At 52.0% G+C, this 13745-nt stretch overlaps 1 protein-coding gene across 1 annotated transcript in view; it reads left to right on the top strand.

The window, feature by feature from the left end:
• LOC131089612 (hydrocephalus-inducing protein-like) overlaps window positions 1-13745 on the top strand; it is a 65012-nt gene that overhangs the window by 41114 nt on the left and 10153 nt on the right. The window contains exons 32-50 of the mRNA XM_058034437.1: window positions 873-1109; window positions 1360-1471; window positions 1930-2097; window positions 3646-3755; window positions 4183-4311; window positions 4608-4812; window positions 5299-5389; window positions 6333-6990; window positions 7481-7561; window positions 8059-8255; window positions 8421-8603; window positions 8823-8942; window positions 10169-10328; window positions 10433-10605; window positions 10762-10960; window positions 11658-11757; window positions 12317-12416; window positions 12886-13054; window positions 13265-13503. Of these exons, the coding sequence (XP_057890420.1) occupies window positions 873-1109; window positions 1360-1471; window positions 1930-2097; window positions 3646-3755; window positions 4183-4311; window positions 4608-4812; window positions 5299-5389; window positions 6333-6990; window positions 7481-7561; window positions 8059-8255; window positions 8421-8603; window positions 8823-8942; window positions 10169-10328; window positions 10433-10605; window positions 10762-10960; window positions 11658-11757; window positions 12317-12416; window positions 12886-13054; window positions 13265-13503 (3431 nt within the window). The remainder of the gene's footprint in view (window positions 1-872; window positions 1110-1359; window positions 1472-1929; window positions 2098-3645; window positions 3756-4182; window positions 4312-4607; window positions 4813-5298; window positions 5390-6332; window positions 6991-7480; window positions 7562-8058; window positions 8256-8420; window positions 8604-8822; window positions 8943-10168; window positions 10329-10432; window positions 10606-10761; window positions 10961-11657; window positions 11758-12316; window positions 12417-12885; window positions 13055-13264; window positions 13504-13745) is intronic.

Genomic DNA, 13745 nt, shown 5'->3' on the forward strand with positions numbered 1-13745 from the left:
CTTGCACAGAGAGCCCCAGGGCTCTGCCTCTTGGCACATGGGGGGATGTGCCCAACTCCCCTCAGCCTGCCCCTTGCCTGGCTGTATTTGCAGCTGTGACACTCAGTGCAGAGCAGCTGCCCACTCACAGAGGATAATCCTGGAATGGCTCATCCTGCTGCAGGACTGAGAGAGCAAACAGCCACCACCCACCTTCCTGGGCACGGCAGGACAGTCACCTGTAGTAGGGTGCTGCCAGCAGTTCCTGGGGCTCTGGCCTGCCTGCACATTCCCATGCAGCTGGGGAGTCAACTTTTAAAGGATGGAGCATTCCAAAAGTGGTTTGCCTGTGGCTGCTGGGTCTTGGAAAGTGGCAGTGTGTACCAGCATGGACACAAGTGCTTGTGTGCCCACACACACTCCCAGGGATCTTTTAATTGCTCAAGAAATGAAACCATCTTGTGTCTGGCTTGGACCAGAGCCACACACTAAGCAGAGAAGATGACCCTTATTTCTGGCCAGCAAGAGCTCATTTGCCTCTCCTGGAGCTGGTGTTTGCCTGATGCAGCAGTGCCAGGACTGTGTCTGGACACTGTAACCCTGAGGGCCCTTCCCATAAGTATTGCACTCCTGCATGACTAGGTGAAAATGTCTGACAGTCCACTGTACATCCATCTGATTCCCAAATACCCAGTTACAGTGCACACCAGCATTCATCCCAGTTACTCAGACCCAGACTACTACAGATGCTGTACTCCCTAGCATAAGTAAATATCTGGTTTCCATTTCCCTTGGAGACACTGATAACACCCCAGCCTTGGGGCAAGCATTGTATTTGGGGTCCTGTCATCTGAGACTTCATGGATGAGTTTCCTGCACTTTTCTCTTTACAGAGGTCTTACAGTAATGAGCTAGAGCTTAACATTTTTGGGAGCAGCAATCACTTCAAGCTGTACCTCTCAGGACAAGGTCTGGAGCCACGGTTGGAGTTCAGCCCCCCAGAACTAGAGATGGGATGGATGATGGTGGACAGTGATGGGATGGAGGCCACAGTGGTGGTGAAGAACCCATGCAACTTCCCCATTGAGTTTTACGCCCTGAATTTTGATGAGCAGTACCTTGAGAAGAAGGTGAGAAGGCAGGTCCATGTACATGCTGCCCAAGCTCCACAGCACTCCAGCATTCCCAGGCTTGTGCCAGGGAGATGGAGACAATCCCCAGGGCAAAGCCAGGTGTGCTGACATGCTGTGGGAGGACCTAAACTAAATAGTTTGTGTTGTTGGGAGGAAGGGAGGAGACAGACAATAGGTTTGTTGAGTCTGTGTGATGAAAGGCAAGAAAAGGAATCTTGTGGATGGTTTCTCTTCCCTACGTGCACAGATCCTGCGGATGGCAGAGGAGTCTGAGGATCATGAAGCACAGAAGTGGCTGAAGGCAGAGCTCAAGGCCAGGGCTGAGGCTGAGGCCAAGGCCATGGGCAAGGCAGCGGCAGGTCAGAAAAACAGGGAGGGTTTGCCAGTGTCTGTTTGGACTGTGGTCACAGCAGAGAGTCCAGCCCATACACCCTGAACTCTCTGTCACCTTGCTCTCCAGGGAAAGCCCATGCTTTTAGCAGCTGCCTGTTCCCCAGCTTGGTGGAGGAGCTCTTGGCTGAAGGGCTGTGGCATCCTCTTCCAATCCTGGGTTTAGCCAAAGCAAGCACCTGCCATAGACTGGGGAAATAATCAGGATATTCCCTTGTGTCCCTTAGCCACAAAGACTAGGATTGGATGAGTTCTTCAGACAGGTCTAATATCACTGGCTCTTTCTATTTGCGCCATCCTAGCAACAAAAGAACAAGCTCATGTTGCTTTCACCAAGTCTTCTTTCCTGGGATCTGAGGAGATGGGGAGGATGGTGATGATCAAAGGTAGGCAGGAGGCTGACTTTTCCCCCTGGTTTGCACTGCAGCACGTCACAGAGCTATCACATTCCATCCCGAGTCCGTGGCGAAGGTGGCTGGGATTCCTTTCTCTCGGGCCGTCCTGCGCCCCCCGGGCACTGCCCCGTCCTCGTGGCGGCGCGAGGCGCAGCCCCACCGAGGGATTGTTGTCATCGTCCATGGGCCGCCCCGGGCAGGTACGTGAGCTGCAGCCCGGGGCTGCAGGGACAGGGACGAGCAGGGGGAACACATCCTGGTGGGCCACGGTGCTTAAGGCAAGTCCTCAGCTGAACGGGAGGTGGAGATGATCCTCTTGGCTCTAGAATTCAGAGTTTGTATCCACGCTGCAGCTGCCTCCCTCATGGCCTCCCCTGGAGGGACACTTGCTTTCCCACTGTCCTTTTAACCTTTAAATCTTGTTGGAGATTTTTCCAGGGCCTGTCCCTGTAGTGCCTCCTGTGCCAGTGTCACCAAGCAGTCCTCCTCTCTCTCTCAGGAAAGACAGAGGTAGCAGCAGGCCTGTGTCAGTATTATGGTGCTGCCCACATGTCCATTGACACCGTGGTGAAAGAGGCCATGGCCAACAACCAGAGCCCAGCGGGGCTCCGTGCCCGGCTGCTCTGCACCCAGGCTGCCCTGGAGCAAAAAGGTAAACACAAAGGTGATGCTGGTAAGGAAAAATGCTAGAGACAGTGCTTGAGAAACCCACCACGACTGTCCACTAATGCTTACTCAGAGCAGCAGTTTTTCAGTCCTTGTGTCTCTTAGGGAATGTGGCTGAAGTGCGTCTCTGGCTTCTTTGAAAAAAAAATCAATTTTAAGGGCTCAGTCAGGGGTTCTTTTATAGCCCCTTTTTCTGCTATTCTTGGAACATGTTCATTTTTCTGGGGGTGTTGAAGCATGCCTGTCTCTTTCCAAAATATTTTATATTTCCTCAAAGCTGAATTGAGCTTGCTCCTCATGGGCAGCAGGCAGAACTGCTGCCCACCTGAACAAGGAAAACGCCTTCTGAAGTGGCTCATTGAGCACAAGAGAACTGACTATGCGTGTAACCTGGCAAACAAGAGGAAGGGAAGGACAGCCTCCCAGAGGAATTTCCAATGAGAGACGTGCTCCAGATGAGCTCTTTTCTCCAGAGAGTTACCTATGGCCACTGTCAGGTTACACAGCTTGTTGGGCTGTTCTGAGACTGGAGACATTTATGGAACTTCCTGGGCAGTTGGTGCCCTGAGCTCTGCAGGGTGAGGCCAGACCTGGCTCGGTGCAGGGGGAAGTTTTGCATTGTTCAGTTTTGAACCTGGCTGGGTTGGGAGCTGGTGGAAGGAAGAAGAGTCTGGGTCCCAGCTGGGCTTTTCCCACAAGGAGGATTTAGCTTCAGTGGAGACAAATGATGCAAGTGGGGCAGGCTGCAGGTCTCCACATGGGAATGCAGGATGGGTGCAGTGTATGGAAACAATGCTCCTGGAGGTAAATCTCTGGCTTGATCTGCAGGGGAACTGCTGTGTGAGCAGCGTCACCTGCATGCACAGTTGTTAGGAGGGACATAGTGCTGGCTTTAAAATCAAGTATGGCATGCTGGTAAGAGAAGCAGGGAAGGAGCTGCTTCTGGGAAATAGTGCTGCCAGTGCCCAGCAGACTGGGGAACAAGTGCCATGTTCCTTCCAGGGCCCAAGGTTGTGCCCATTGCAGTGAAAGGTGCCTACTTGCTTTCCAAAGCCCCCCTGAACCGTCTGTCCCCTGTGCAGGTAAAAAGCTCACTGCTCAGAGCAAGAATAAAGAAGCCGCTGAGGAAAACATCTACAAGAAGTATGCCAAAGGCAAGAACCTTCCAGCACAAAAGAAGGAGCCAGCCAAGGTAAAGGGCAGTAAGGTAAACATGGTCTGCCCTGGTTGATGCCTGGGATCTTTACATTGTCTTTGAGAAGAGCAGGGAGTGCTTACAGTGGAGGCTCTGTGCCAGCCAGGGCCTGGCACGTGGCTCCATTGTGCCATACTTGGGCTGGGAATGTGCTCTGGCAGACAGCTCCACTGGCTCTCAGTGGTTTGCTGGCAAAGTGCAGTCCTGGCTAGTGTGGCTGCAGGCAGTGAGCAAAGTGCTGGGAGGCTGCACTGGGGCTTGCAAGCTCAGGTCTCTGCTGGCCAAGGCATGGGCCCTCCAGGACCTTCCCCTGAGCCCCCAGCCTGCACTGCTAGTCTGTTCTAGTCTCCACTAGTGAGGAAGCCCAGCTCCAAGCCCAGCAGTGGGAGCTGTTCAGGGCTGTTGGTTTCTGTTCCCATTGCAGTTCACAGTTTCCACTGCTCCTGCGCCCCAGCAGCTGAGCATTGTCAGCAGTCGTGGGGAAGAGCTGAACTGCTTGAGCTGCGTGCTGCCCGAGGAGCTGCTGGTGGACATCCTCAGTGAGAGGCTGCAGGTGTGTGGGGTGGGGCAAAAGGAGACATTCCTGCTCCGGAGAGAAGGCACTGAGGTACGACTCAGAGAGGAGGAGGAGCAGCTCTGTACATGCTGCTCGAGGATCCTGGACTGTGTGCAGGGAACCCTGGGGGAAGCTGCAGCTGCCCTTAGTTGGCAGAGCCTAAGGACAGGTCCCAGCTGCTCTTAGCTACTGCACTTGGAACAAGGATAGCTGGTGCCCTGGGACATCTGGGATCACTGTCCAGCTGTGAGGCCCCTGCGTGCAATCTGACTTACTCTTCCCTTTATTTGCAGCAGAAAGACTGCTACAAGGGAGTGGTCTTTGATGGCTTGGAGAGCCTCTTTGCAAGCAGCCTGGAATCTTCTCTGCTCTGTGTACTCAGAGCTGTCAAGAACTGTCATCATATCTATGTGGTGAACCTGCAGCAGGATTATGCTTCTTGGAAAGCCAAGAACAAAGCTGAAAGAAAGAAGAAGGAAGCTCAAAGAGAGAAGGAAGGTGAGATATCTTCTCTCAAATCATCTCTCTCAACCTTATCTCAAGCCTCAACCTTATCCCTGTGTATCTGGATTTTCATCAGAGCTTGTAAGAAATGTTTTTATTAATCTTTTTACCTTCTGCCTTAGTGTAACTAGCACTCATCTCAGAGTTGCAGGAGGTCTGAGGTTTCATGACCTCAGATGTTAGAGATGTTAGATTTAATGTTAATCTCTACATTAAATCTTGGGCACAAGAGCCAGCTGCTTGTAGCTCAGTGACAAACGACTGTCCACAGCCTTGGTGCACTTAAGCCAGGCAAAGCCCAGGAACTCTCTGCTCAGCCATAGTTTGGGGGATTGTCTGAATTTTGGAGCAGGATATGAGCTGCCCAATATCTCCTGGGATGATAGGCTGGGTGGGGAAAAGCTGTGAATCCTTGCAGCTGACATAGAGCACCCAGCTGTGCTTGCAGTCACTCATTGTTTCTCGTGCACATCTTGCAAGTGGATGAGGATGAGCATGATGCCCTCCCTGAGGAGAAGAAAGCAAAAGTGGATAAAATATTACAGGAAAGGAAGAGAACACAGACACAGGGGTGAGTAAGCCCTCATGGGTTACTGCTCAGGGTTTTGTCCCTGCAGGGTTTCCCTGCTCCAAGGACTTTGAGCTCAGAAGTATTTGATATCAAAGGCCAGAAGGGTGGCCAGTCTCTTAGCTCCTGGTTCTCCCTATGGTGGGACAGCACCCAGAAAAGCTCCTGTCCTTCAGGCTCCCCTTCAGCTGCAGCAGGAGGCAAGCACAGGAGAAGCTCTGCTCCAGCAAGGCAGCCCAGCTCAGGACTCACAGGAAAAGTGTGGAGCTGGGTGTGGAGGCTGCTTAAAGCAAGCTCAGGACTCCTTTCAGCCCAGGCTGAAGTTGTTCCATGGAGAGGAGACAGATGAAGCTGCTTCAAATTGTTTCTATGGCAGATAGCACTTGGTCAGACAGTTTGCTTGGTCACAGCTGGGTTCCAGCAGGAAACCTGGCTGACAAGAGCCTGTCTTGCAGGAGAGGAGTTCCTGCAGACTCTGCTTTCTGACTGATAGGATTATTGTCATGAAGGAGCAGGCTGTGCCCACAGAGAAGGGGGCTGAATGAGCTGAGTGAGAATTGTAGAAGAGATAAGCAGATGTCAGCAATCTGTGCTCTGCTTTAAACTGGGAAGTCAAGAGACAAAGAGCTTTTTCAGGCATCAGCACAAAGAGCTGGTGGATGAGCCTTTGGCAGGGGCTGGAGGTGTCTGGCTGTGCCTTAAGAGGGAGGTGCTACAGTTGAGGCCTTACAATGGCAAGGCTTAGGTTTGGCTGGTCCTGGAGGTGCCCTTCCACCAATGCCCTCACTTGGGATGTTCCCAGCCTCTGTGGGTTGAGGAAAATCCACAGAAATGAATTCTGCCATGGCCTCAGGGTCAAGGAATGAAGTGCAGGGCCAGCCAGGACTGGTGAGCCCAAGTTTCTGGTGGGGACTCTCAGTGATGTTTTCTATTTTGTTTGCTGAAGGGAGCTGAAGCAGCCAGCTCAAAAGCTTGAGGAGGAGGCAAAAGCCTTAGAGCAGGAAGAGAGGCAGAAGGAGGAAGAGAAGCCGAAGAAGGAAAAGAAAGTCTCCTTCGGGAAGCAGCCTGCAAAACCAGAGAAGGAAATCAAAGCTCCAGAGAAGAAGGAAACCAAAGCCCCAGAGAAGGGGGCACCCAAAGCCCCACAGAAGAGGGGAACCAAAGCCTCACAGAAGAGGGGAACTAAAGCCTCTGGGAAGGGGAGAACCAAAGTCCCCAAGGACCCAGCTGAGATCTTGATCCTGAGGTTTCAGATCTATGAGTCATCACAGCAGGACATGGCACAGGTTTTCTCCTACTGGGACAGGGTTCAGGGTACCGTGAAGTTACCCATGATCCAAAAGGGAAACAAGTCCCAGCCTGCAGCTGGAAACAAAGGCTGGAAGACCAGTAAGCCTCAGGAGAAGGTGAAGAAGCAGCCTAAACCAAAACATGAAGGCCAAAGGAGTCTTCAGTCATCTCAGCTGAGGACACAAAGCAAAGTTGCAGAAGGGGCAGTCAGAGACAAGCATGTCGGGGTGCCGTGCTTGGACATCCAGGTCACAGATCCAAAGGCCATGATTGGGGAGATCCTGAGGGATGGGAAGCTGCCAACAGAAGACCAGGTAAAACCCTGCAAGGCCCAGATCTTGGGCTTGCTGTGGTTGTGGGCCCTGGAGCATTGTGTCCTCCCCAGGTGGTAATGTCACAGAGCCTTGTCCAGACCCCTGATGATGTTCCACAATGCCTCTGTAGCATCTGTATGAATGGGGGAGTTATCACCATCCCTCAGATGGGCAGAAAGCAGGAGTGCTCTGTGTACAAGTGTCCCATCTGTTCAGTCTCCCAGCCCAGAAATCATTATAAAGGGCCCCAGGACAGGGCAGCTCATGGCCATTGTTTTCTTCAGCTGAGTCACTCAGGAGAGGTTTCTCTCCCGCTCCGGCTTGTAGCTCTTGCATCTGTTCTGGAGCCTGCTCACCCCACTGGGCATAGCAAAGCACTCGTACTTCCTATAAGTCAAAAACCCCATTGCCAGAAGCTCAGTGCCTTTAGAGAAGGAGTTGTGAGGATGAAGGTGACAGAGGTATCAACAGGATTTTCTCTTCTGTTTAGCTGCTGAAACATCTGGGACTGCATCCTGACGGCCCTCCCCTTGCCCCTGGTGCTGCGCTCTCCATAGCCAAGTACCCAGAGGTGAGGCTGGGCTCTGCAGGGTGTGTGGAGCCCTTCAGCACCGTGGCACCAGGAGGTGCTGCCGTGGGAGACAATCTGGTCGGTGCTCCAGAGGTGCTGGCACTGAAGGTGCCAGGGTAGGGACCAGGCTGGATGGGGCATGGGGGACAGGTTGGATGGAAAGGAATCATTGTGGAGAGGTTGTGAAGATGTGATGGGAGGCCCCATGTCTGCAGGTCTCCTTTCTGCCAGGGATGGGACTCTGCTGGAAACAGAGCAGTTCTGTAAGACAAGAAGGAAAAAAATAACTTAAAACCATCAACTTCCTTTGAGGAGAGGGTCTTGCATAAGAAGGGGCATCCTAGGCAAAACAAGCACCAATAAGGAAAACCAAGCCCTTGGGCAGGTGGACTTATGTATTTATTCTCTCTTCCATTGGTGAACAAACCCTCATTTTACTCTCCAGGACGGGGATGTCTCAGGCCTCACCTCTCCCTCCCTTTCCTCTCTCCCCTTAGGCCAAGGCCCCAGATGCAAAGGGCAGTTCTGCTGAGAGGCAGCCAAAGAGGGGTAAAGTGGTCAGCAGTGTCAGGTCTGCAAAGGAGAACCAGATCTCCACACAGAGAACAGAAAGCTCCCAGGATTCCTCTGTAACAAGATCCCAAAGTCCTTCGGAAGTGCTGGAAAGAGCCTCAACCCCAGCAGCATTCCTCAGGTGAGCCACAAAGGAGGAGGTGATGCCTCTGCTTCTTGGTCCTCTTGCCAAACAAAGTCCATTGTCCCCAGCTCCACAGCAACCCAGTGCTGGGGGATGGTGAGTGCACCCTCCTTGCTTCATTTGCTCCTCAGCAATGTCTGAAGCCTCCTCTTTAATTGCCAGGCTGAAACGGTACCGGTGGAAAGTGCCTGCCCAAGGTCAGGTGGAACTGAAGGTCAACTTCTTCACCAAAAAGCCAGGGAAGTTTGAGCAGACAATGAAGTTTGAGATCGTGCTGTCCAAGCGCCAGTACGAGCTGCCCTGCAGTGTCACCGGCCTGTACCCCAGCATCATCCAGAACCCACGGTAAGGCTGGGCCCCAGCAGCCTCCCACAGCACAGCTGCCCTGAACTCACAGCCAGGGCCGGGGAGATTGCGCTGCCTGAGGCTGCCCAGCCCCTCTTCCTGTGCTGGGAGCTGGGAAGGCAGATGGTGCCTCAGCCACCAGGAAGGGTTATGGCTTTCTGGTGACATTTCCTACTTGGAGCATCTCATAGCTCCTCCTTCCCCACTTTCTCTGCCCAGGCTGGTGTTTCCACACTGGAGGGAGACCATGGAGGAGGATGAAGTCATCTTCAAGGAATACGTTGAGAGCACAAAGCAATTCCACTTTGGCCCGCTGCTGTGTGGGAAGTCAAGAGAGTGGTATGTGCTCCCTGCCGGGCCTTGTACTTTTCTGGACATGCCTGGAGAGACATGCTCTCCTGGTTGCACAATCCAGGGCAGTCCCTGGCAGAGTCCTGGGAGAGACATGGGCTTGAAGGACCACAGATGGGAACTTGAACAGATAAGAGGCAGATGAGCCTTGGAGAGGAGCTGCTCTGCCTACCCAGTGGCCGCCTTGGTGGCCAGAGCCGCGTGCTGCCGCCAGTCCAAGGGTGTCGGACGGCAACTTCTGTCCCCCCCCACATGTCAGCTTCACCCCTTAAGAAATGAACTTTATGGTGGTTTTTGAAGTGCTTTGAGCTCTGCAGGTAGCCTGATCAAGCAATTCTTCTGTAGATGGTTTTGTAAAACTTTCGTTCATCTGCAATTCTAACAAAATTTTATTATTGACCTGCAAATGGATGTTGAGGGGAACATACAGCAGGAATTACATTTTCCTGTAATGACATGGCATGCTCACTGCTGGATAAAATCTGCCTAAGCACATGGTCATTGAAGCTATTGTGTATTTCTACTTTTACTGTCACTAGTTTTTTTAATCGCATTTAAGTTCTTGTCCCCATAGGAACTCTGGAGGGTTTGGTCTATTTAGACAACCCAAGGAAATGAAATTAAAATAGTTTAAAAAACCAGACGATCTTTAGCCAGGTTGATGGATGGTTTGGGATTTCTGTTTGCCTCTTTAACCCTTTCATTCCAAAGTCATTTCCACACACAAGAGGAGGGTCATTTGTTATCTCTTTGCATTACTCTTGGGAATTGATGCTTCATATTTCTTTCTCAGACTTTGAGCTACCCATGAAATCCAAAGCAGTTGCATGACTTTTATGAAAAAGATTAGCTAAACTTTTTCCAAAAGCCTTTCTTTATATGCTGCAGGGAAGGCACCCCAAGAAAGAAGGGGAAGGAACCCACGTGCCTGGTGTACTGTTATTTTTCTAGGCACCCTTGAATTTATGTTGTATTAAAAACTCTCAAAGTGGCCTGAGCATCATCAGGCTTCTGTGGTGGAGGCACCAAGTCCAGGGGTTAGGCATAAACTACGGCAAGGATCCTTGCCATGCCCCTGACTGGGATCCATTTCCCTCACTTGTCTGTTAGAGCAGGGTCTCCCAGCAGTGCTTCCTTGGGTGCACACGGTGCTCTCCTCGGTGTGTGGCAAGGGCAACAGTCTCCTCTGCAGCCTTTTCCCCTTTTGTGGACAGGTATGAGGTCCAGAACTGTCCCGGCAACTCAGAGAAGCTAACCATCCTCAACAACTCCCCCATGGTCATAGAGGTCCACTTCTCTTTTGAGAAAGATTGGAAAACAAGGACCTTTGTTGCGGACCCTCGCCGCATGACCCTGAAACCAAAGGAGGGGAAGGTAGGAGAAGGGCAGGTAGAGCAGGCACTGCTGAAGTGCCCAGGGGCTGCTCCTCCTGCTCACACTCAGAGCTCCTTTGATTTCTTCTGTGGGGCCATGTCCAGGAGCTGACCATTTGGGCATACCCCACCTCCCCTGGCTTCCTGGAAGACAAGCTCATCTGCAGCATTAGGAAGAACCCGGAGCCAGTGGTCTTCAGCCTGTGCTGCCATGGGGTGGACATGAAGCTGGAGGTCAGCCCCCTGCAGCTGTCTTTTGACAAGCTGCTTCTGCACAGGTCAGTCATCCCACAAGCACTCCAAGACTTGTGACAAAGAGAAAACGTTTGACTCTGGTTTCCGGGGCATGGATGGAGCTGCCCCAAGTTGCGTTCAGTGGCGAGGCTGGTGTGACCATCCAGCAGCTGATGCCAAGTGCCTTCCTGTCTCTGCAGGGCTGACAGCAGGACCTTGGTCCTGAAAAACAACACCCTGCTGCCCATGGCCTGGCAGCTCCGTGGGCTGGGTGGCCTTTTTGAGGACTTCTCCCTGTCACAAGATAATGGCATCCTTGATCCCCACTCAGAGTTTCAAGTGACAGTGCATTTCAAGGCTGAGCACATTGGCAGCATTGAGAAGATCCTGCAACTAGAGGTGAGAGGGACTGTGCTCTGCCTGGCAGAGCAGGGCACAGTGAGCAGCCATGTGCTCCTAGGGACAGAGTCACGAAGAGCTGCACCTGCCAGACACAAGGGTGCTGTGACCCCAACTTCTGCCTCTGCACCGCATTTGCCAGACCATGCAGTGCATCCACATCCCCCCAGATAAGCAGACACTGCATCCTGAGCCTGTACCACAACCATCCTGTCCCTGTGAATGGTTGAAGGTTGTTGTTTGGTGGTACGGACTGCAGCGTGATCTCTACGTTCCTCCTGGGCTTTGTCTGAAGCCCTTGCATAGTGCAACAAACTCTCCCCCTGGGATTTTGTTCCCCATGGTTTAGGGGCTGCATTTCAGACAGGGTGCTAGGTGATTGGAGAGGGTTGTCAATGCCACCTGCTCTGAGACACCTCACACTTTTTGTGGTTGTTCTTACACCCCTGTGCCTCTCAAGGATGCTTTGGCAGCAGCATTCCCTGCTGCAGGAGTGCAGAGTTGGGCTGATAGGGTTTTTACTGCAGCAGAATCCTACTGAGGCAGCCCATGAGAGGAACAGGTGAGCAAAGCTTGGGAGTCCACCAACGTTTGTGAAGCCAGGAAGGTCATAGGGGAAGCAGCCAGCAGAGACAAGGACTTTCAGGCTGTCTACCAAAAGAATAATCTGAACAGTGTTTGTTTCTTGCTGCCTCAGGTTTCAGATACAGAAAACATCCTGGGGAATTTTCAGGCTGAAAACATCAAAATCTCTGCAGAGGTCTATGAAGTTTCTCTGAGCATTGACATGCCTGAAGGTCAGTGGATGCCTCCCTAACAAAGCAGTCCAGGTGCACTGCATTACCTTGGGAGGTGGGCAGCCAAAGCACTTGATGGGATGGGATGGGATGGGATGGGATGGGATGGGATGGGACAGCATGCAAGGAAGGCATGGATACCTAAAGCACATACTCTGCAAGCTGCGTGGAATAAAGCATTGTCAGGACTCTGACAGCCTTAAGTCTCTCCCCTCTGAACTGAAGTGTGCAGTTTCATGTGCAGATTGGATTTGGGGGCTTTGAAACAGCAGTGACGTGAACAGGCAGTTGGCAATGCCCACAGACTCAGCACAGCATTTAAAGTAATTGGATTTGTGCTTGGGAGTGAGGAAATGGAAGGCAAACTCTTTAGCTGTTAAGCCTGCAGATATTTTGAGTAAGAAGAGAAAGGGCAGACAAGTAGCAGGAAAACACTTTCAAGAATGGGATCTTGCTGAAAAGGGTTTTGTGCCGAGACCTCCATGTTTCTTGTGACTTGGTGTATTCTGCAGCAGCTCACAAATACCGTGTTTGACCTCACTCTGTGGGTTTTCTGCAGGTGCAGATGGAAGCTTGGAATTTGGAACCATTAATGTCCTGGATAAAGTGAAGAAAGTCCTGAGTCTACAGAACAAAGGGGTATACAACATTGAGTACAGGTGAGTCCAGCTGCCTGGTAGTGAGCATTTCCCAGACCTTCATTCTCCCTCTGTCAATGGCTAGAGCCTGTTTCCATGCTGGCTACCTCATGGTAAATACAAAACTTGGGCTCTCTGATCTCAATTGTTTTACCAGAGAATTCAGCCACAAACCAGCAGTTCTTCACAGCTCAGCTGGAGCCCAAAGGAGAGCCCCAGAAATTTCAGCCACTGAAATGCTGAGATTCATTGCCTTGTTTTGGTGGTCACCTCCTTTCTCTTTCTGAGACTCTGTAAAGGAGTGAATGAAAAATTTCAGTCTCGAGGTTTCTTGCAGTAATCTTGTGATTGTCTGCACTCTCTGTCAAGATCCAGGATTCCCAGAACTGGACTCTCCCTTTTTTTTCTGGTCCTATGCAAAGTCCTGGCTGTGCTGGTGGCACCTGTACTTTTAACTGCAGAGATCTCCATTCCTTTCCTTTCTCCCCAGTTTCACGCTGAAGGGTGCAGGTCCCAAGATGCAAGACTTGGCATCCCACTTCACTGTTGAGCCTCAGTCAGGCGTGCTGATTGCATCCCGGCCTGGTGAGAAGGTTGAGATGCTCTTCCACCCCACCAGTGAAATGGTCCTCAAGAACAATCCCATCCTGTACTGCCAGGTGAGCCTCCTGGGCCAGGCTGTGTTATCACACGGTGTTTTGGGAGCGTAAACAAGCTAGATGTCTAATGGAAGGAGGCCTTTAACTGGAGAATCCTCTCTCCTACATACACAAACAAAGTCTTTCCACACCATTTGTGAGGCTTCTTAAGTGGAGCTGAGAATCTGGCTGGCCTGTTTATTGTTTACCAAGCCCTTCCTGTGGACACAGGTGGCAGATGCCAGCCCAGGTCGAGGACGCCCGGCTGTTGCCAACATCCCAGTGAGGGTGTCGGCCGAAGCGGAGTACAGCAAGTACAGCATTGTGCCCGCCTCGCCCACCGACTTCGGAGCCATGATCGTGGGCACCAGGAAGACCCGGAGCGTTGTGCTGAAGAACATAGGCATGGCCAATTTCACATTCTGCATCCGCCAAACACCCAAGCTTGCATGTGCGTTGGAAAGCAAAAGGTATGAGAAGCCCTGCACCACCCTTCCTGTCTGAAGAGGCAGCACTCCACAGCTGGTATGTGGCAGGCAGCCAGGAGACCTGGGCTCTCGTCCATTTGCATCCCTGGCTTGGGGAGAGGGAGCAAAAACACACCTCAATATCCCCATGTGTAGCACAAAGCTGGTGATAGAGCTGCTCAGTCCAGCAATGGGAGCTGCTGGCTGCTCTCTGCGAGCCATAAGGAGCAGGAAGGCTTTCCTCT

Source organism: Melospiza georgiana, chromosome 14 (assembly GCF_028018845.1).
Source record: "Melospiza georgiana isolate bMelGeo1 chromosome 14, bMelGeo1.pri, whole genome shotgun sequence".
NCBI classification, from domain to species: Eukaryota; Metazoa; Chordata; class Aves; order Passeriformes; family Passerellidae; genus Melospiza; species Melospiza georgiana.